We start from the raw sequence: 23,747 nt of genomic DNA, 5'->3' as shown, positions 1-23,747 counted from the left end.
ATAGGTAATTCGCAACTCGTGTCGATTTAAAAGACTCCCTTCGGTCGTGTTTTAATTTATCGCCACTTGTTTCGAATTTCCTATTTCTCGCACTTGTATCGTAATGTACTATTAAATATCTAAAGATACAGAGTACCTATAGGTTTGTGTCCTTAACAATGCATTGATAAAATAAGTAGTTAAACAATACAAATACTCTTTATTGCACACCTCAATACAGAAACAGTACAAATAATACAACACATAAATAAGAGGTAAACAACAAGCGGTCTTATCGCTAAATAGCGATCTCTTCCAGACAACCTTTAGGGAGCGGAATTATTAAAAAAAAAATTATTATTAGATATCTTACCATGTTATCAATTTCGTTGGCGGATATGAAGTTTTGCTCCTCCTTTAGGAAGTACTGGCTCTTGGACCAGATGTTGAATATCTCAGCCACGTGGTTGTACAGCTCTTCAGCCTCTGTTTGAAGACATGAAGATACAATGAGTAACCATCCTAGAACCCAATAGTGATTGACCGAGTGAACCGTTTCAATTTGCTTTTCGTGTGTCTGTCCGGGTTTACTCCTATCAGAGAGAATTTGAAATAGAGGTCGATTGTCAAAGAAAATTTTGTAGCAACAGTAAATTTACTGCCATCTTTCGACACATGATTAAAACTTTTAGAACGCCATTTGACTTAGATCCTTATTCTTTCACTGATATTTGTTAAATATCAAAAATAAACGCCATCTAATAGATCATAGGCCAAAGGTTACCATCGCTCGAAACGACTATCTTTTTACAATTTTCTATGACAAATCATCTCTATTTCAAACTCTCTTTGCTCCTATACAGGTTTTATTTCTCAACCGATTCTCGTAATATTTTGTGCGCAGGTTCGGTAATTACATAAAAAAAGCGCTGGTGGCCTAGCTGTAAGAGCGTGCGACTTGCAATCCGGAGGTCGCGGGTTCAAACCCCGGCTCGTACCAATGAGTTTTTCGGAACTTATGTACGAAATATCATTTGATAATTACCAGCGCTTTTCGGTGAAGGAAAACATCGTGAGGAAACTGGACTAATCCTAACAAGGCCTAGTTTACCCTCTGGGTTGGAAGGTCAGATGGCAGTCGCTTTCGTAAAAACTAGTGCCTACGCCAAATCTTGGGATTAGTTGTCAAGCGGACCCCAGGCTCTCTTGAGCCGTGGCAAAATGCCGGGACAACGCGAGGAAGAAGAAGAAGGTTCGGTAATTACATATTTTTTTTTTGTTGGTTACATTTTTAGAAACTTTTCAAAGGAGCATTGGGGTTTGCTAGGTCTACAGAACAGGTCAAAGAGCCACGTTCGTAATGCATTTAACAGATCACTTAGGTAACCTGGTAGCCCTTATCTCGTTGGAATAAGGCTTATTGATGGTCCATAAAATGTCAACAGTCCAACATTCGAACGTGTAAAAAAACTGAGTTAACTACTTCATTTGGGCTATATGAGTGCGCTAGAATGACTTCTGGGATGCAAAATGTTTCTCAGACGTGCATATGCATATGCCAGGTCTCAGATAACAATAAAATTCTCTCGATACATAATACGCATATCGGGTGACTGTGGCAATGACAGATCTTGTAAATAAATACATTTTTATCCATATCAATTATATATATATATATATATATATATATATATATATATATATATATATATATATATATATAATATAATTCAGCCTATATACGTCCCACTGCTGGGCACAGGCCTCCTCTCATATGCGAGAGGGCTCGGGCTATAGTCCCCACGCTAGCCCAATGCGGATTGGGGACTTCACATACACCTTTGAATTTCTTCGCAGATGTGTATGCAGGTTTCCTCACGATGTTTTCCTTCACCGAAAAGCTAGTGGTAAATATCAAATGATATTTCGTACATAAGTTCCGAAAAACTCATTGGTACGAGCCAGGATTTGAACCCGCGACCTCCGGATTGAAAGTCGGACGTTATATCCACTCGGCCACCACCGCTGTATCAATCACCATATCAATTATTTTAAATAACTACGAATCAGGTTTCCCTAGAAGACAAATAAATAAATTTGTATTCATTTGTCTTGCAGAAAGTCTTCTACTGTATAATAGCATTTTTGTGTTAGGAACGACTTTAACTGTTTCATCAATGTAGTTTCATTTTCTGCCGCTTTAATGATATTAAAAACTTTATTTTCAGGCAACTATGGGCTCATAGATAAATACCTTAAAATTAGCATACATATCAACATACATACATATTGATGTGTAGGTAAGCCTGCTGCAACACATGCTGAGGTTCGCTCCTTTTTAGCATCATAATTTTAAAAGTTTTTTACATCTACATGTAAACATAAATTTGTGCCTAATTAAGTTTCATTTTAAGGCTTGTAATGTTTTGTAGCATTGCCTGTAAACATTTTTTCAATGTTGTTGTTGTTGTTGTCCTAAAGCACCCCAGAGGTGCAAAGGGCCTTCACAAGCTCGCGCCACGCCTTCCTATCTTTAGCTCGTCTTCTGGCCTCGCTCCAGCTCAACCCGACCGCTCGAAACTCTCTTAGGACGGACCGTTGCCAAGAGTGTACAGGACACCCGGAGCCACGGCTTCCATCAGGCGGTTTCCAGGCGAAAGCTATGGTAGCATTATTCGTTATGTGGTGTTAAATAAAAAAATTCTATGTCTATGTCTATGAGTGGTAAATGAAAGAGTTAGCGTCGCTCAGACTTTTTTTCGTTGACCCGCTCACCCGCTCCGTGCAACCGCGCCAGCGAGCGGACGCCCACATATCTCGATTCGGTCGGTACATTTCTAATCTGTCACTTACCGTTAACATTATTCCTGAGCCAGTGGTTCCTCTGCAGGTCCACATACTTGATGAGGAGAGGATAGAACGAGTAGATGTCACGAACTAACAGCTGCCAGTCTTCTTGGATCTGGGACTCCACTTGTGAGGTGTCGTCCGTTGAAGACTGGAAGTAGGTAGATACATTTTAAAGTCTAAGAGAAATATGACGCTAACATAATATAGGATTTCAGTGTTAAAACTAACTATATAGTAAACACCCCTATAATGGAACAGGCACCAAATCGTGTAAAGCAAGAATTTACCATCAGTTTTTAATCGATGGCAACATTTTACCATAAACAAGAGCCAAAGAGCTGCTTTAATTTAATTTTTCATGACTGGAGCAAAAAAAAACATAGTTTTAATAGGTTAATATTAATTATATTGAAACCAATTGCAGTAGATTTCATTAAATACATAGAAAACATAAAGGATGAATTGGACATTCAACTTTTGAATCATAAAGCGGTAGAAATTATACAGATATCGGTGAAATATCAAAAATACTCCAAATTTTCTCTTAAATATCCCATGATTGGTGCCGATAAAATAGTTAGTTTTTTTAGCTAGATAGATCTTGACGTGTCTTTTTATTAAAAAACAGTTTTGAAAAATAAATCACAGCAAATATGTAACAATTATAAATCATATATGATTATTTACATTTTTTTGCTTTCATAAGTAAAATCAAATTTTAAAAAAAGTTTTTTCAATAATTTTCATTAAAAATATACGTCAAAATTGTTTAACTTTTTCTAATGCTAAAAAACGAACTATATGCTATGGAAATCATATTCGAGTTGGTAATGAAATTGCCAAGATAAAATTAAACTACGGTCAACATAGCGAGATAAAGAATAGCATTAAAAACATACAGTACGTGTCACTTCAATTGTCACTGAACTCGACTTTCAAACAGGTTCACAAAATAATAGCTCAAAAGTTTACATTACGGAAGGTGGAGATAAGAAACGAAATCTCCATGTACCAAAAAGTGTCATCAAAAAACTTTAAATAGGTGGCGCTAGAATACCTAGAGTACTTGAACAAAAAAATCAAATCATAGACAGCGCAATTCACTCCGTCAATAACGCCTAGGTTCTTAGCTACTCTAGCGCTACTCTGGAGAGATTTGGAACTATTATTTATAGCTGATAGCTGGACACTTTTGCAACAGTTCTACCATAAGAGATGCCACTCCTCTTAATTCCACACTCTATAGTTTACATTTTCTGTACTGTCATATTCCTTGTCTTTCGTCGCTTTCGTCTACCAACTCGACAGTTGGTCGCAGGTGGTGGTTAGTGGTGGAAAATGTCGACACATTATTGCATAACTCAGTAACAGATGGTTTACATTCTTCCTCGTTTCGTTGACCTTACTTTTCATAATAATTACATACTTAAATACATACATATAATCAAGCCTATTTCCCGAAGGGGTAGGCAGAGACCACGGATTTCCACTTGCTACGATCCTGACATACCTCTTTTGCTTCCTTCACTTTCATGACATTCCTCATACACGCTCGTCGGTTTATGGTGCTTAGTAGATTAGTAGTAATAATAGGGTTGTTTCCATCTACAAATCTCAGGGCAGAATTGTATCCCAATAAATTCTTTTGGATTATAAGAACATGTTAAACTACTTTTAGGGGACCTGTAATGACCATATTTTTGTAAATCTTTATTTCTTCCTAGCGTTGTCCCGGCATATTGCCACGGCTCAAGGGAGCCTGGGGTCCGCTTTGACAACTAATCCCAAGATTTGGCGTAGGCACTAGTTTTTACGAAAGCGACTGCCATCTGACCTTCCAACCCAGAGGGTACTAGGCCTTGTTGGGATTAGTCCGGTTTCCTCACGATGTTTTCCTTCACCGAAAAGCGACTGGTAAATATCAAATAACATTTCGTACATAAGTTCCGAAAAACTCATTGGTACGAGCCGGGGTTTGAACCCGCGACCTCCGGATTACAAGTCGCACGCTCTTACCGCTAGGCCACCAGCGCTTATACCATATTTTTGTAAAATTGAATTTAAAATATCTTTTGGCACACGTCACGTGACCAAACTCGAAACGTCATTGAAGATTCTGATGACGTCACAACTCTCGGATTGACACTGTTGACAGTTAGGCGATAAACAACAAATGACAAATGTCAGTTGACAGTTCGTATCTTCTACGTGTGTATGTAGTTATGTGTCAAACCGTAAACTGTGACGTCACACAATTTTCAAAGAGCGTTTTGGGCGCGAAAGCATCTGTCAAAATATATTTTGTTAATTTAACATATTTAAAGCCGTATTTAGTATAAAAGTTTTTTAGGGCAACTTTTAGTTAATATAGAACGTAATACAAGCGTTTCGAAAAATTGGAAACAACCCTATTAGTAGATTTAAATTAAAATCTAACCTTGATAAATCCTCGCAAACTCTCTTCCTTGTGGAACATGGTGTCAGTGCGTTTTCTGACACGCTCTGCTAGTGGGAGGAATACGTCTCGAAGTAACTCCTCGGAACTGTTGAAATTAAATTAGGTATTAATAAGTTTTTTGCTAAAATTTCATTTTTTGTACAAGTTTTTATCGCTGACTGTACTTTTCTTTCCACAGGCACCTAATACTCATTAAGGCAATTCTAAAAACCCCAAACATAATAAGTTGATATGCTTTAAAGCATTGTTTGGAACTGGTTACGTTACCATTAACATTAACCGGTTTTAATTTCAGGTTCATGGCGGTTTAAGATTTATGTGCATTACAAATAATTGATTTCAAAGATTAACACAACGAAAAATGTGGAGTATGTGAAAAATATTTATAAATATAACCGGTTTCAACCATATAAATAACTCTCAGTTCGCCACAGTAAGCCCGTAAGCGAATAAACAGATACCAAAAGAAATCCTGGAATAACACCGATACAAAAAATATGAAAACTTTTAATTATTTTCATCTTGAGAATTCGGCTCTTAAATAAATGAGACCACTTAGGACATTCAATCTTTAAATAAAAGTTCTGAAAAAAAAATTAAACAGAAGCTAATTTTCTTTTGTAAGGAAATCCAAACGCGCAAATGGCATTGTATTGGGCATATCCTCAGGAAGCCTGACACCCACCTATCCAAAGTGGCCCTGACCTGGAAAATGCCCGGAAAACGGAAACATGGTCGCCCTAAATCTACTTGGCGCCGTTCCGTGGAGCAAGAGTTGGGTGTATTGGGGATGGGGTGGGAGGAGGTTACCCGAGCTGCCCAGGACCGGAGTCAGTGGAGGAAAATGGTTCGAGCCCTACACCCCAGCAGGGGGTAACAGGATGAGAAGATTTTTTTTAAATCACCGATACACATCTAAGGGGAAGCTCACCTGTTGATGATAATCTGCTGGGTGTAAGTAGCTATACGAGTCATCCACGGTGCATTTTCGTTGCCAATGTTCTTCTTGATGAGTTTCAGCACGTTCTTGAGGAGTTGGTTCATATGCTCCGCCGTCACCATGGTTACGTGGTTGCTGAAAACATTTTTTTATTAATTTTGTTTTCTCAAATTTTGGGCACAGTCTTACATGTCATATGTCATATCAATCGGAAACCGAGAGGTAGGTCAAATTTAGCTTCCAAGATTTCATCCACACAAACATATATACTTACATACTAACAGGGCAAGTTAAATAAAAGCTTGTAAAAAAAGTCCTAGAACTGATCCTAATAAAGAGAACATTTCCCTGTGTGAAGGTTATAATGCAAATAGCTTTCGTAGAAGCGCTGGTGGCCTAGCGGTAAGAGCGTGCGACTTGCAATTCGGAGGTCGCGGGTTCAAACCCCTGCTCGTACCAATGAGTTTTTCAGAACTTATGTACGAAATATCATTTGATATTTACCAGTCGCTTTTCGGTGAAGGAAAACATCGTGAGGAAACCGGACTAATCCCAACAAGGCCTAGTTTACCCTCTGGGTTGGAAGGTCAAATGGCACTCGCTTTCGTAAAAACTAGTGCCTTCGCCAAATCTTGGGATTAGTTGTCAAGCGAACCCCAGGCTTCCATGAGCAAAATGCCGGGACAACCCGAGAATTTGTAGAAACCAGTGAATACCCATATTAATGCTAAATAAAAGTGAACCCCTGGCACCTATGCGGTGCAACCGGGAAATGAGTCGAGCAGACTAACCCTTGAGTCGGCGTGACGTTGTCGGGGCCCTGCGCCCACCAGAACGGCAAGTAGGAGCACAGCAGCGGCAACACCACGTCGATGATATGAGGGGCTTCCACGTAGGTCTTGTCAGACTCGACGAATTGGTCGACCTCGCCCAGGATCGTCTCTAATGTGGGCATGAATTGCTCCATCTTGGCCATTATGTCTGCGGGATGAAAAAGTTGTAAATGAAAATATCTTTGTACATACTTATTGTTATTTATTTTTGGTGGTATATATACACAATCTAACAAAATATATGCCACTAAGTTTGACAGCCAAACTTGACGTTGTTTTCGTCAAACTTAATTTTTTATAACCCATGTTATCGTCGTTAGTTTTCAAGCTGGCCCGTAACGGCTCACTCATAGTCTATTGTAAGTAAAGCCGCACGTGCTATAACTACCTGCAGAAAAAAGTTCGGTCGTTGGCGTATAATTCTAATTGGCATCTGAGCGCGGGCTAGTCCAACGAGCTAGTAAAAACTAGTGTAAGTGTACTCACCGATTACGCACCTTTGTTACGCATCTAGTTGACACATTTTAAAATGCTTCTGTAGCGTTCGAATCATCGGCACTCCGTAACCGTAGAGGGACCACACACAGACTCATAAGAGGTTTTTCCATTAGGTCATTTTGAATCTTATTGCAATTTCCACAGGAGCTATTCAATAACAGGTTAAAGTGACTGAACCTTTTTTTATGCAGGTAAGTAGCACGTGCGGTTTTACTTACAATAGACAATGAGTTAGCGGTAAGGGCCAGCTTAAAAACTAACTCCTCCTCAGGTCGCATCTCTCAACAGATTCTCGTAGAAATCTGTAAGCAACTTCTATAATGAAATAGATTTATTTTGTCGATTTACTAAATAGTTTTTTTTTTAATAGTCTTGGGGGGGGGGGAGTTCGTTAGATCTATAGCTTACAGAGCCACTAATATCTATTATTAAAGTAACTTATTAGTGCCTAGATCTTACCTTGCGCCTCGAGGGAATGGTCTGCGATGCGATTCAGCAGCGAGAACTGATTGTGCTTGTTGAGGTGAGGCTCCAAGAACGCCACCGGGAATGTTGAGCTGAAGGCACCGAGGCAGGAACCCTAAAGTCAAAGAACAACGCTATATTCATATTCATTCTTGAACTCAAGGAGGTTACACATAATATAAGTCATGAAAGATTTATTACTATAACTAGCTTAAATCTAAAATAGGAAAAGAAAAATACGTGCGCCTTAGTTTGACATCCAAAATAGATGGCGCTGTACTGCCCCATATGTTTTGCGGTCACTGAATTGTCAAACGTCAACTTTTGACAGTCAAAGTTACCGCAAAATTATGGAAGGTGGAAGTAAGGAAAGAAATCTCCATGTACCAAAAAGTGTCATCAAAAAACCTTAAATAGGTGGCGCTACAATACATAGAATACTTGAAAAAGAAAATCAAATGATAGACAGCGCACTTCACTCCGTCAATAACGCCGAGGTTCTTAGCTACTCTAGCGCTACTCTGGAGAGTTTTGGAACTATTATTTATAACTGACAGCCGGACACTTTTGCAACAGTTCTACCATAAGAGATTTCACTCCTTCTAATTCCACACTCCATACGCAAAACGTCTGAAGCTGTACAGAGCTATCTCGTTTACCAGTCAAATCCGAAGCACTAAATTGTCTTAGTTTTTACACATCTTTTAACCAACCAAGGATGCCAGCGGCATTTCCTCGTTGTATCGCAATGCGAGGAAGCTGCCAGCTGTTCGGTCACCAGTTACGTCAACCAGACGCTTCGCGATTTCTGCAAAAAACTTGTGCGCGCTTGGACCCCGTGGAGCTAGAGTTTCAACTACAGAGACTAAATACATGTCATAAGCCACCTACTTCCACCTACTTTCGAAAGTTTTTTGTACAATCCATGTCCAGTCTGTTTATAATTTTTTTGACCTGGGTAGAACATAATGGCTTGTCAAATCGAATATATTAGGCTACTAGAATGTAAAAAATCTCAGGAACGAATTTAATATTCATAAAGGATCTCGTATTATTGTTAAATATTTAATAGTTTCTTGCGAGCCAAAAAGTAATTAAAAACTTACCAAAGCAGGCTTGTGTCTTTCTATTTCAGTCTTGAGATATTTCCTGTCGTGTGTGAGAGTAGCGTCAGTGCCCAAGGTATATAGAGAGCCGAGGATCTTGTATGATGCCACTTGGATTTCGTCCACTGTGGAATAAAAATAGTACTTATTATATAATATTTTCTTTCTTTTTAGTGGTTAATGGTAGAGCACTGTATATTAATTATCTGTAGACGTCAAAGAAGATTTATTATACAGACCAAGAATTTTGTTTTCACCACGCCAACTGGTAAAGGCCCTATTGATTGTTCAAATACTAATGAGAAAGTTGCATTTTATCCACATGTGAGGCAAAGCCAGCTTTGTAACTGTGTTAACTGGTAGAATTGACTTTTAAATGATGATTTTATTTTTATTTTTCGTAGTTAGTATTTTCTCATTGGTGGTTTCGCATTGGTGTGGTGAAAAATTTTGTTTTTCACTCGGAGGCAAAGTTTTTTTAACCCTCGTGTCTTGAAACCCTGGCAACGCTCAAGATTCTACTTCTGGTGGTTCAATTTTGGTATCTTTCACTTGCTCGGTTATCAATATTAGCACGAGCGGTTAAACAACAACTTTGCCCCCTTGTAAAACAAATAACTATTCTGTCTCCTACTACTAGGTAAACCTTTCATACCCAGTCCTCACCGCATGTGAAGTCTTTGATCTGTGATCATAAACTGTTAAATAGTAAGTTTTACGTCTCGGTAATTATCTCTTTCCCGCTCTATCCCTGGCATGACCATCATCATTATGATTATTAATCTATAAAACTATCATACATTACATTTTGCGCACATCGATTTTTTTTGTATATGTAATACAAACAGTACAACTTACACAGCAGATCAGCGCCATACTCGCAGTTGGCAAGGTGGTCGAACATAGCAGTCAGAACGGGAAGGATCACACCATTGATGTAGCCCAGAGACGTGGACGTCTTCAAGTGCGTACCTCGTAGGTGAGCGTACTTTCCCTGTAGAAAATAAAATTAAAATTAAATTGAAATAAATATCATTTATTTATTTATTTAAAGAAATAAAAATAAATAGTACGATCATTAGAGTTCAGACAAGTATAGTCGTTCGATTTGTAGCTGGCCCCGATTCCGCGTTTGTCTATTGTTAAGTAAAACCGCACGGGCCACTACCTGCATAAAAAGCTGTCCGGTCACTTTAACCCGTTATTGCTTTACAACTCCTATGGAAATTACAATAAGATTCAAAATGAACAAATGGCAAAATAATTTGCAACTTCTTGTGTGGTCCCTCTACAGTTACTGAGTGCAGAGTCGAACGCTACAGAACTAGTCGAACATGTGTCCTCGAGATGTGTAACAAAGGCGCGTTATCGGAGAACGCACCTGCACTGGTTTATTGAGCGTCGGACTACGCCCGCGCTCAGATGCCAATTAGAATTATACGACTCTTTTTTTGCAGGTAGTGGCACGTTCGGTTTTACTTAACAATAGACAAAGGATTAGCCGTTTGGGGCCAACGACAAATACAAACAAAAACAGCTACAAAACGACTATACTCGTTCGTAGATTTCTCGAATAAAGGGGAACATAAACAAAAAGGAAGCAAGTTTTATCGCAATCGGGAACGGGTAATTCTTTTTGGTTATGTCAATAAAAATAAGGGAAGTTGATAACAATAGGGATCGAGTTACATCATTTATCCAATTCCAGTTAGACCGAAAACTTCCAGCCAAACTAGATCAGTACATAGAATACCAACTATGGACATATAGCCTCACTCCTTCTGCACAGAATCCTACTGGCAAGGCTTGGAAACCGGTTAAATTTCCAAAGCGTTATTATGTACTGGGCACCAAAACTTTTAATTTTGGTTTCGTTCGTAAAATCGTTATTTTTAAATCGGTTTTTAGGCGCATATTTCCATTAGCGGTCTTGTCAGATTAACCGGTTTAGAACAATAAAAACCGGTTTCTTCCCATGCGAGTGTCTTTGTTTTGTGCGGCACACCACCAAGCCGGACGGCCGTCTCGTCGCTTGTCAAATAAACCGGTTTATTTAGATTACAATAAGTTCTTAAAACGTTCTTGTTCTTATGAAAGTTTGGAGTAAAACCAAAATAAACCGGTATTTACAGCTATTTTTAAAACCGGCTCCGAGCCTTGCTTATTGAATCTTAAGACTTCTCAATGTGACCTTAGTGTGTCAATGATTTGTGCCCGTTGTGGAATTATATATTTGTGGCTTTCCATCGGAATTTCTGTTGGAATTTCATAATAAAAAGGACCTTATTGCACTTGAAGCATAAGGGTTCTTCTGAGATGGAAAGCCACATTTAGCGTATAGCCTTGTCGACGAAGAATATTAACAATAGTAAAAAGTTACTCACATCCTGCAAGTTAAGTATAGTATGCCCCAAATCATCAGCCACATTGTTGAAGAACGTTAGCATGGAAGTTCTGATGAATTCAGGACAATTTTTAACGAGCGACTTTGCGTCAATGCCCTTCACGAGGACCTGGAGACAGCGGACGGTGATCCTGACATCTGGGCCGAATGCTGCTAGTCTGAATAATGAAAAAAAATGTCATTATTTAGATTTGACCCACCGCCGTTCATTAAGGCCGCCATTTGTACATTTTCTTTATCTGTACAATAATGTTAAAAGTTCGTAACATTTACTAAATTTAACTATGATCTGATCTTTCGGAGTAAATATTAGGTTTACAATGTACTTTACTTATAAGGTACTGGTAAATATTATACTTAATGATATTATGTATTGCTACTTAAATCTGCTTTTGGTGCATTAACACAGCTCAAAAGGCATTTTCGATTACGAATTCGTTTTCGTAAGGGTTTTCAATTTAATTTATTCAACCATGTAGAAGAATATAGTCCAACTAATTAAAAGGATTAATTGTCTCAGGAATGGAAAGAAAAAGATAGATAAAAGTAATTAAAAACACTCAAACGACAAAATTCAGTCAAAAACACAAGCACATATTTTGACCGAGGCATTATTAATTATTAATTTTTAAATGTTTCTGTTTTTATTATTATATTGTGAAATAAGTAATGTATGGGTCTTATTATCCGAAATAAATGATTAAATGAAAATGAAATAAGCGAAAAAATGCTTTCGTTCCGGATGTTCTCCTCTACAGGTCGCCATTCTCAACAGATTCTCGTGAAATGTTGGGAGCAGGTTCGATGATTTAAATAGAATTTATTTGTCAATTCAATTTTTGGATTTATTTCAAAATGGCGAAGTCACTAGTCACAGAGCCACTATCTTAGTGCTTACCTGGAACGAAGCAAGCTGGCTAGCTTACAGAAGAGCGCTGCTACCATTTCCTTCTCCTTCAAACTGGCCGCACCGACATTGTTGGTCGCTGTTGCCACAGCTATGAAGTAGTTGCGATGCGTGGAGAAGTATTTCTCCATGAGGGGCAGGACCACCTGAACGGAGAAATGTTTGCTCTTATAGTTAAACAAATATTATTTGCAATGAATGTAATCTCTAATAGCTCTTAGATACGATAGAGTAATAAAATCATTAGCAACCAACTTTGCTTAAAGTTTACTCGAGATAATCAATCTTGATCCCACTTACTTTGTCTAAAGTTGAATTTCTCAGTTTTCCTGACTTACGAACTTTTCAATTCCAATTCTGTTTAATAAAATAAACTGTTTAATAATAAAAATCCTGAATAGTAAAGTAGAATGGGACCATATTTTTGATAACAGGGGACCAGAAGACCATATTTTTTAGGGCTGTGAGCCGTAACATTTTGGCATCATTGTTGATGTAAAAATGTGAATATTGGTATAAAAAATCATGTAGGGAGGAGTGTTTTGTAACAATGGTGAAACATGCTGTATAGTATACTTACAAGACTCGAAACCGGTTAAATTTCCAAACCGTTATCATGTACTTGACGCAAAGCCTTTTAATTTCGGTTTCATTCGTAAAACCGTTATTAGTAATTAAGAAAACATTTCTATAACATTTCTTTACAAACTTTGAACTGTATAATACAGGACACTGTGTGACATAGGCTCATCAGCTAAATAGCTGCTCGCCTATAATTATATAATAATAATAATAATAATAAAGTTCTTGTCAGATTAACCAGAAAAAAGAACAATAAAAACCGGTTTCTTCCTATGTAGGTGTCATTATTTACGCAGAGTGCCACCAGACCGGACGGCCGTCATCGTCGCTCGCCGAGTAAACCGGTTTATTTAGGTTACAATAAAGTTCTTATAACGTTCGCGTTATTATGAAAGTTCGAAGTAAAACCAAAATAAACCGGTATTTACCGCTATTATTAAAACCAGTTCCAAGCCTTGTATATAGGTGAGTATGTAAAATTAGTGTGTGAATCATGCCAAGTCTGTGTTTCCGCATGAGTACAATCTGGGTCTCTTCAAGGCTAGGGTAAATAGGTATCCCATAGGTAAGCGTGCTCCACCGTAGACAGCATCATCACTTACCATCAGGTGAGATCGTGGTCAAACGCTTGCTTATCGTTATTTAAAAAAAAACCATTAAAGGCACAACTGTACCTTTTTGAAATACTTGTGTTCCATTTTGTTATGCTTGGAAGAAATTTAAAACATATAAACATCACAATCTACAAGTGCATAATAAATAATACATACCAAATATTATTTAGATATATATTTTTAATCTTACTTTTTTACTTTAAGACTCAGTGGACACATGGACAGAAAGCTACAATAGAATAGTGTGCCATAACAAATCTAAAATTTCAGGTGTTAAATAGAATATCAATTGCATTCTAGTCAAAGCATACCAAATACTAAAACGATATTTTAAACCCGTTTTTAAAGGCACACTTAAGTTGTTTTACTGATTGAGTAAATATGATTTAACCCATAATTCGACTACTTCCAAAATAGTAGACAATATTTTAAGTTCTAATCCTCTTTTTTCATTTCTCTAATCACTGATCAAAATTATTACAACTATCAAGCGCCGATATTTAAAAAGTCAACGATCCGTTTTGTGTCGATTTAAGGGTTAACATAAAGAACATTGTGAAATTTCGGTTACTTTCCTACTTTTTTTAACTCACCTTAGAAAAGAACTTAATATCCCTCGTACTCGTCTTAAAACTCGTCCTCCTACTAAACGTAGTCGACGGTTTCAGAAGCTTCATATTAATCGTCGCCCTATCAATATACTGTATCAGTTTCTCCAACAGCGAGTAAGCGAATCTAAGCTCTATTGCTACTCCCGTCGTTGTCTGTTCTGTGTCGCTCTGTTGAGCCTTGCTGGGGCGGTGGAGCTTGTAGCCCTGGTATTGGAGGTATTTGAGGAACTCTTGGGAACGTTCTCGGTCCTTTTTCTTTTCTTTGTCGGTGAGAAGATCGTATGGGACGAGTTGAGGGTGAATGCCGCCTGTGGGAAATAAAAGAATTGTTAGATTGGCGATCTGTAAAGATATATCCTTAATTATATTTTTTTACGCCACAATAAATATTAATGTGGCATATTATTCTCTCTGCACTTTGACACAAGTCCAAAAAGAAACAAGATGTTAAACTATTTTACCTGCTGATCTATCGCATAGCGAAGAGCAGTGTTTCAAACCACACAGAGAAACCATTGAAATCGTTATAGGTCACACACAACTATACATCGTCTGCTTTGCGCTTATATTTAAAGATTATTTCACGTAATAAAAGAGTATTTACACACTGTTGTAAAACAGCTCCTAACATTCTGTCTAAAGCATCAGCGGTTGTATCAACTGGTCAAAATGTGTCATCTTCGTTAGTAGTAAGTTCTTCTTTGTTCTTCTTAGCACAGATGCCATGAGCGTAGTCAGCTAACCTATCAACCATGTTCTACTTTAATCTTGACAGTGTTAAGTTATGAGTGACAAAGTATGGTGATGCCACTATATATTAGATATTTTCTTGGAAATTTGACGTTTACAGTGACACGTTTACACTTTATCACTGCAAAGTGTATGCAGAAGTTTGCATGATACAAGTACAAACTCAGTATGTCTCAATTGATAGTTCTTCGTTTTTATACCAAACGCCCTGTGTGAAAACAGCTCCTAATGTTCTTTCTCCTGCATCAGTAGTCACATCAACCGGTAAAAATTAAAATGTTTTACCTCCGTTAGTAGTAAGTTCTTCCTTCTTCTTTTTAGCCCAAATGTCATGAGCGTTGTCCGCTAACCTCTCAGCCATGTTCTGCATTTCTCTTGACAGAGTCAAATTGGTCATGTCAACGGGGTGCGGGTTGTAGTTGAATGGGGTCGCGGAGTCCGTCTGAAATATATTGTCACGGTTAACTTAGTCCAATAATATATACGCCAACATTTCTACTGAGATTTAAAACCCAGTGGAAATGTAGTATCCAACGCCATATATTTAGTAGAGCTTTTATTATTAAACGATGATAATATTTACAATAGCACCACCACATATATATATATATGCGTGTCAATGTCAGTAAATATACATTTTAGCGGAACAAAATCTGCTTAAATTTAGCTTGATAAATTTAGCCGCATATTTTATCAATTACTGTAGAAAATTAGCGAAACTTTTGATCAAATATGTATAAAACCACCGCAAAAAATTCTCATGTCGGGGGTTAAAAAGATGCCTGAAATACCTATTTCAATTTCACAGATAAGTCTTGAACTTATCAACAAAAGGCAGTCAGAAGGAACTAAATTTATTCTATACGATTGTCTTGTGTTTGTTTTTCTCCATGTGCCGTTGTGTGATTCATTTTTAGTATTTGTTTTCTTTCTTGGATATTTTTTTTAAATAATGCTTTAACGAATCTTTATATGTTATCTGTCGTGGCATCTTTGAACGGGCCCTACGGAAGATCAGCGCTGGCTTCATAGCTTAGCATTATGCTGAGTTGGTAGTTTCGAGATGCACACTTAATGTTATATTTCTCTGCTTTTGATATATGTACATGTTCGTACATGTTTTGTAAATGTCACGAATAAATGCCTTTTTCATTACACTTGCTCAAAAAAGGTCTTATTTCATGCAGGTGTACTGAATGTCACCTGAATGTGGCCTATATTGTTCCCGCGGGAGCTATGGATTGTGAAAAAGAAAAGTTTTATTTTTATTATGTCAATAATTCAGACGAACTAAGTTGGTTTCAAGTAAAATGCTTGTTAAATGTCAAGGTATATATTATGCATTTACGTGAAAAATTGCGGACGTATGTGTGAAGTGCCACAGTATTTAAGAATTATTTCACTTAAAATTTATTTTTTTCTTCGCAAGTGTGATGAAAAATATTGTGTGTAACTCCGGGGGTAAGATTATTGCAAACTCGAGTCTTTAATTCCCTGCACCTTGTGAATTAACACCCTCTTCTTCTTTATATATATATATTCATTGTGTATATATATATTCGCTTCAACTTTTGTTTACTCTGAGAGTACGTCTGAATGTCTGTCAAATTAGACCAGTTTTGTCCTCGCCTTTATCCCGTTAGTGAATTAACACCCTCGTTTGCAAAATTCCTCTTACCTCCCTCGTTGCACAATGTACTATAATATTATCTTGATCTTTATCAAAGTTAGTATACATATACGTTAAGGGTTTAGGTCTACTCACCACAAGGTCTGCCGTGGGACGCTGCGGGCGGTATATGAAAACAACATTTAGGGTTAACACAGGGGCACACCAAGCTTAGGATATATCTTACAAGGATATAATACATTAACTAATAGCAACAGACTTAACTGACCATTGGTGGAACTAACTTACTTAGGTACTTAAAGGTTAGTTGGAAGAGATTTGTACACATTTACTGTGTTCTTTCTGTGTTATGTACTTGTTTTATGCAATTAAGTGTTTACTACTACTACTAGGTACTTATATCAAAGAGAATTTGAAACAGAGGTGGATTGTCAAAGAAAACTTTGTAGCCACAGTAAATTTACTGCAATCTTTCGACACATGATTAAAACTTTTAGAACGCCATTTCACTTTGATCCGTATTCTTTCAGTGATGTGTTAAATATCACAAAGTCTAAAATATCGAATAGATAGAGGGCCAAAAATATCTAAGCGTCGTCGATATTTTAGACCTTGACTGTACCAACGGTCAAATGATTAACAAACGTATATTGAAAATCGCAATGTAACCTTTCTGGTTTTTATTTGTCGGGACCTATTGTAATAATCCTATCGTCCTAGAGTCCATCATACAGAATAGGGAATGCAAATCGGTTATAATTGATTATTTTAACAAAAAATCATAACCGATTATTGAAAACTCGAATAACCGGTTACGGTTATTTTCAGTTATTTATTAACTTAAATTATATGAATTGATCTTCTAATGACAACAAAATCCTGCCTTTTTGGCTGTGACATTTTTTGTTATTAGGCGGGTCCACACAGACCGCGCAGACGCGGGAGGCAATTTCTTCACGCACATACCGGCCAGTGTAGACGTGCCTTGGCCGAGGCGAGGCGGCGCGCTCAGGCGAGGAAAACGCGCGCGCCGCCTCGGCTGAGGCACGTGTACACTAGCCGGTTTGTGCGTGAGGAAATTGCCTCGCGCGTCTGCTCGCTCTGTATGGACCCGCGTATTCGTGTAGTTTTATAACGAAAATATATCAAATTTACTTCCCTCATATTATGAAGTATCTTGATTGAATATTGTATCACGTCCAAGGTCATATTTTGACTTTTACTATATTTCGTGTATTTTATTAAAAAACGAAGACTTATAATCACGTTCTCTAATAATGTATCTTTATTTCGCATTTTTTCAAATTACTTTATTGAAAATTTACAATTTTTTGTCGAAAATAACTGGTACCGATTATAACCGATTATCGGTTATTTTTCGGGCATAACTATAATCGTAATCGATTATGAAGTTTGGCAGGTTATTGCATTCCCTAATACAGGACAAACTGACAAGTGGCAATTGGCAGGAAATATGGTAGAATTTCTTTTGTTTAGTTCGATTTTAAAACGAATGCATTTCTGTTCTATTTGTGAATCATTTAAATCACATTTAGAGGGAAGAATAGCTTTGCAATCCTAACGAAATAACTTTTTCTATTAAATTTCTATTTCGAAAGAAAAGGGTTTCCACTAAATAAATTTTAATAAATCACTTTGATTTTGAGGTCGATCGCTTCTGCATAATATATGCTAGGTTTATAGATTTCGCTTTGAAAAAATTGTAATGCAAAAAAAATAAAAGGAAAACCTATAAACCTAGTTTTTCATTGTGTCAATAACACACTAAAAATCACAGAGAATGGAAAATATTTAGAAAACGAAAAACATTTTCTCTTTTTTTTTATAGACGAGGTCGTGTATAGTACTTACAAAGGGACTGTGGGCTTTAGGAGGTTATTTACAACAAATAGGCACAATTATAAGCCTGATTAACATGCGTGCCGAACTTGCCAAGCATCAGGGACGCAGTTATGCGTTAGAGGGAGAAAGCGATATTGATGTCTCATTCCACAGCATAGCTGCGTCCCTAACTCTTGTCAAGTCTCGGCACGCATGTAAATCAGGTTTTATATAGATACAAATTACAATTTTACATGTCCAAACTATCAAAACTGGTCAAAAGGCTGCTTACCGTTAATATTAATATATATTAATATTATAATAGCGACATTATTTACATAAATTGACTAAGCCCCACCACGGTATGCTCAAGAAGGCTTGTGTTGTGGGTACTCAGACAACGATATAATATAATATACATATACTTAGATAGATAGAAAACATCCATGACTCAGGAACAAAATCTGTGCTAATCACACAAATTAATGCTTATCGGGATTCGACCCAGGACCATCGGCTTCATAAGCAAGGTCACCACCCACCAGGCCAGACCGGTCGTCAAATTGTCCATTGATTAAATTAGGTATTGACAATGATATCAATGTTGCCAGTTTACATCTGTAAAATTGTAATTTGTATTCGATTTGAATTCGTCCTTTTCAAAGGACATTGGGATTAAAGAGGATAAACAAAACGAATTTGAACGGTTATCAATACAAGTGGTAACGAACATGCAAGCTACATGTACTATATACATAATACTTAAAATAAACTAAAATTAAAAGTACCATTTGTTTCTCTTTCTTAGTTTCTTCCTAAGATTAGCAGCAATAATTAAATAAACATCATTATAAATATTTATGTATACACCGTGGGCCAATTAAACCCGACAAATTTTTATCACGCATTCCTTAGGTTATAAGGAGCAAAAAAAGTTAGATGATTTTAAGCCATATTTGGCAAAAAAAAAATTTTTTTTTTGGCGAAAAAATTTTTTTTTATATTCACTGCAGTTGAGACGTTATTTGTTTTTACACCTTTTTAGGGTTCCGTAGTCAAATGGCAAAAAACGGAACACTTATAGATTCGTCATGTCCGTCTGTCTGTCCGATTATGTCACAGCCACTTTTTTTTCATTTACACATAAAAATTGCGAGTTTACTTTAAAACTTTAATGTCTGTCAGTAGGTATGTCTAAACCAAGTCACATGGCAGCTTCACAGCTAAAAAGGCGTTTTTCACTAAGTTATAACAGATTTTTTTTGACAAAAATTATCATTATCTCTAAAACAAGATCGCTTTCAGGAAACTTTGTATTCTAAATGCAGTCAAGAATACACCTTTTAAGCCTGTTGGATTTAATTGACCCACGGTGTAGGTATATACAAGCAATATTTAACTATATTGTTAAGAGGCTGTCAACACCCAATGTCCTTGAAATTGATGTTACTTAAACAGTTTTTTAAGAAAGACTATTTGTTTTAGTCAAGTAAGAAAAATATATGTTTCAAATTATATTTCAAAGACCGTGGTTGTACTCGATACATGATTGAACGAAATCTGCTCGATAGAAAATAATTGCAAAGATTGGTCTTAAAATCACAATTAAACGGTTTTATGTGTTTATTGTTTTGACTTATGGGTCTGCAATTAAAATCACAATTTCAAAACATTTATATCTAAACCGCTGTTGAGTAAAATATTACACTAATAATCCACTATTTTTATTTAAATATTTTTCTTATTATTCCCTTGCCCAGGCCCAGTAACATGCGACAGTGCTATCTCATTTACTCCGATACAAATAGACAGTGTGCGCGCTTTAGGTATTGACAGCCTCTTAACAAATGAAACTAGGATAAGAAAAGATAAAAATAGCATTGGCAGCATCAATAAAATTCACAACTATATCGCTATCGAATACTGTTTTATAAACTAAAATTGTATATATGTACTCAGTTGTATTTCTAACGTAAAATTTACAGTCCTCCTGCCCTTATGTTCTTCAACCAGGAACAAAAACAACCAATAAATGAATTTTTTTTTTTTAAATGTCCTTATTTGAGAACATTGGGCAAAATCCTGATGTCTCTTACAACTTGTTTGCGCAGAACATAAAGAAAAAAAATAACGCGTAATTACCGTTTCTTTGCTTTTATCCATCTCATCCTGACAGCGTGAATAAAATAAACAATACGTAAAGCACAATTATATATTAAACCAGGCGTATACAATATGGATTTATTTTATCCACGTAATAATATAACTGTCACATTTTAACATCAAGCAATTGAAAGAGACGGATACTGTCCTTATCACGCTATAAAGTAGACAGCATACAACCATCATATTCGTACCCACAAACTTGAATGGAGCAATTACGCCGTTAATACAATTATATCATAATGCGTCCATACAATTCATCTCGCCATACAAAGATTTTAAATTTTTTAGTTTGCTTATGAAATTAGTTTTAAGAATTCTTTTGTACGAGTTTGTTTATGAATTAAAAAAAAAAACAAAAAAAAATTGTACCATTTCGCACCTTGTCACAGTTACAATTAATATTTATTTATTTATACTTTATTGCACATAAAATATTAAGTTCAAACGGTGGACTTAATGCCTTAAGACATTCTCTACCAGTCAAGCACTGGGTCAAAAAGAGACGTTTGTTAGGTGCAGGCTTTTTACTTGAGAATTATTAACCGATATCACTACCTACTATTTACAAATTAAATACTTATTAATATAATGTAATGAAATCATAAACTTAAACATATGTTTACTTTGTACGATAGTCAGTCCAGACGCAGTTTATTTATTTAGAATAAATTTTATTTTGACACTTGGAGATACTTTACACCTCCAAATCTTATTAGTATTAGTACTCTGACATTGGGGACCTTTTACATCTCCAGATTTAATGTATTTTTAACCATAGAGACTATATATCTCTATTGTATTGTAGTAATTATTTATTTTAAGATTATTATAATGTAAGGTATTGGCTGTTCTATTTATAAATGTTGTTCTGTATTTTTCATGTCACTATATGATGTTACTATAATGTTTTACTGACTTGTAAAAGAGCCCTTGAGGCCTACTTGCAGAATAAATTTTTGAATTTTGAATTTTGATATACTTAAATATCTAAAACACTACTTACATCCGTCAGATAGATGCTTAAGATGATAAGGTAGGAAATGCTACTGAAATTAAATTCCTTGACCGTACATCTTTATCTCTTGCGAGTCAGCGGTAACGCGACCTTGGTAAATACTTACGCCACCAGACTTGGACTGTCGCCGCATGGAGCTCCTGTTGGTGCTGGGGAGGTCGACTTCGGAATGCTCCACCGACCAGCCGAGCGCTAGTAGCGCTTTTAGGGACTCGCGGACTGGTTCCTTGTAGCGTTCTTTCTCCTATAAAAAAAGGCATAGGTAATGAGAGAGGTAGACTCAGACTTAGCTAATTGGTATGTGTAATGACACAGTGTGGCAATGTCATCATTCATGTTTCTATTAAAATAATACCCTTACCGCATACGAAGCCATATATGGCGGATATGATATTCAACTCTATTGGCAGAGTTTGGTTTAAACAGTACAAAGTGTGGGAGTGTAATTATCCCCTTACTGCATGTAATAACAAATATTTGTTGAAATTTAAACTTTAAGCAGTAAGGGGATAATGACACCTCCACACTTTGTAATGTTTAAAGCAAACTAAAGAACAAGTCTCAACGTCTGACACGGTGTCACGTTAGTTGTTTTAAACCTGCGTCTCCCATCAATTATCATCCTGAAGATGGCACAAGGACACCCGACCAATTAATTGTAACATGATGTGCGTCAAGGTTATAGGAACAAGGGGCAAAGGAATTATTTTAATCTCATAAAGCCCAATGACCTATTTCTAGGATGACTAAATTCAGTTACAGCCTGCTCACAACTTCGAGTTGTTTAAGCAAAACTTAATATTCTTTTGCCCTTATTAGGCACTCTTTATAATTTTCACGATTCAATAATGTTCTATTTCTAAGACATTGGGTCATTTGGCCCCTTACCGCATGTAATCAAAAATATTTGTTGTAATTTGAACTTTTATAGTTGTCAATAGAGTTGAATATCATATCCGCCATACAATATGGCTTCGTATGCGGTCGTAAGTTCATCAACATCAACTTCATCAACTTCATCATCGGTTAATATGTCACAACGTCATCAACTTGGTCATAAAATTACCCCCTGAACCTAATAAAATTGCCCTTCGAAATTCAAAGGTTGTTGTTCTTTAACGACTAAATTAAATAATGATAACTGTAGAGAAAACAAAACTTACATAGTCATTAAGCATGTTGTACGGCTTGAGGCGGGGATGAGACTTCTGGCTGTCCGACCAAGATTCGCCGTACACCCAACCATTTTCGATTTTTCTGATGAATAACACATTAGTAAAAAAATTACGTAAATATAAGTTATGCAAAACGCGCAAAAAAAACTCAATACTGATTTATTACTTGTTGGTTGTTGGTGGTTTTGAGTCTTATTATTATTACGAATAAGGTCGAGATTATCTAGTTTTGCTTTAATAGATTTTGGTGAAACTATCCACATGTATACTTTCAGAACAACCTTGAGTATACTTTCAGAGTTATTAAGGTACGAGTAAAATGTTAAAAGCCATGCAATCGTCAAATCTTCCGTCGCAAGTTTCGCACGGAGCACCATATATTTTGTTACTTTCTAATTTCCTGGCTGTATGCCCTTTCTTTCTTTCTTTCTTAAATAAATAATCTGAATTAAGCATGGTAAACATTATTAAAGCGTTACCTAGAAGCCCATGCATCGTGATAATGCTCAGAGAATTTCTGGACAATGGTGTTGAGATCGTTGTTGAGCGCGACGGATGACGTATTGATCGGCTGAGGGTCGTACTGTGGATTATCTGGACCGCCTGAATAAATAAATAAATGAATTTACCTATTCTACAATAAATTTAAATGTCAAAAAGACTACACATGTTTTTTTTCTGGACACGCTTTGAATACTACAAACTAGCTAGTTAACTAGCAGTTGGGGACCTTTTACATCTCCAGATTTAATGTGTTTTTAACCATAGAGACTATACATCTCTATTGTATTGTAGTAATTATTTATTTTAAGATTATTATAATGTAATATTTACCCAGGTATTGGCTGTTGTATTTATAAATGTTGTTATGTATTTTTCATGTCACTATATGATGTTACTATAAATGTTGTATTGACTTGTA

General features: G+C 36.4%; 2 protein-coding genes across 6 annotated transcripts in view; one reads left to right on the top strand and one right to left on the bottom strand.

Moving 5' to 3' along the window:
* The window catches only part of LOC133531045 (uncharacterized), a 452,747-nt gene that overhangs the window by 63,106 nt on the left and 365,894 nt on the right, over positions 1 to 23,747 (top strand). The window lies entirely within an intron of this gene.
* LOC133531030 (ryanodine receptor) overlaps positions 1 to 23,747 on the bottom strand; it is a 212,481-nt gene that overhangs the window by 56,881 nt on the left and 131,853 nt on the right. For all 5 annotated transcript variants that reach the window (XM_061869105.1, XM_061869106.1, XM_061869107.1 and 2 more), the window contains 16 exons: positions 23,305 to 23,428; positions 22,814 to 22,907; positions 21,757 to 21,894; positions 16,763 to 16,783; positions 15,283 to 15,439; positions 14,230 to 14,555; positions 12,432 to 12,586; positions 11,514 to 11,691; positions 9,988 to 10,123; positions 9,130 to 9,254; positions 8,018 to 8,138; positions 7,019 to 7,208; positions 6,219 to 6,362; positions 5,267 to 5,372; positions 2,833 to 2,977; positions 353 to 465 (listed from right to left, as the gene is read on the bottom strand). In XM_061869105.1, the coding sequence (XP_061725089.1) occupies positions 353 to 465; positions 2,833 to 2,977; positions 5,267 to 5,372; positions 6,219 to 6,362; positions 7,019 to 7,208; positions 8,018 to 8,138; positions 9,130 to 9,254; positions 9,988 to 10,123; positions 11,514 to 11,691; positions 12,432 to 12,586; positions 14,230 to 14,555; positions 15,283 to 15,439; positions 16,763 to 16,783; positions 21,757 to 21,894; positions 22,814 to 22,907; positions 23,305 to 23,428 (2,273 nt within the window). The remainder of the gene's footprint in view (positions 1 to 352; positions 466 to 2,832; positions 2,978 to 5,266; positions 5,373 to 6,218; positions 6,363 to 7,018; positions 7,209 to 8,017; positions 8,139 to 9,129; positions 9,255 to 9,987; positions 10,124 to 11,513; positions 11,692 to 12,431; positions 12,587 to 14,229; positions 14,556 to 15,282; positions 15,440 to 16,762; positions 16,784 to 21,756; positions 21,895 to 22,813; positions 22,908 to 23,304; positions 23,429 to 23,747) is intronic.

This window comes from Cydia pomonella, chromosome 24, assembly GCF_033807575.1.
Source record: "Cydia pomonella isolate Wapato2018A chromosome 24, ilCydPomo1, whole genome shotgun sequence".
In the NCBI taxonomy this organism is placed as follows: domain Eukaryota; kingdom Metazoa; phylum Arthropoda; class Insecta; order Lepidoptera; family Tortricidae; genus Cydia; species Cydia pomonella.
Note: the sequence above shows the minus strand (reverse complement) of the source record. Positions and strands in the feature narration are given on the sequence as shown.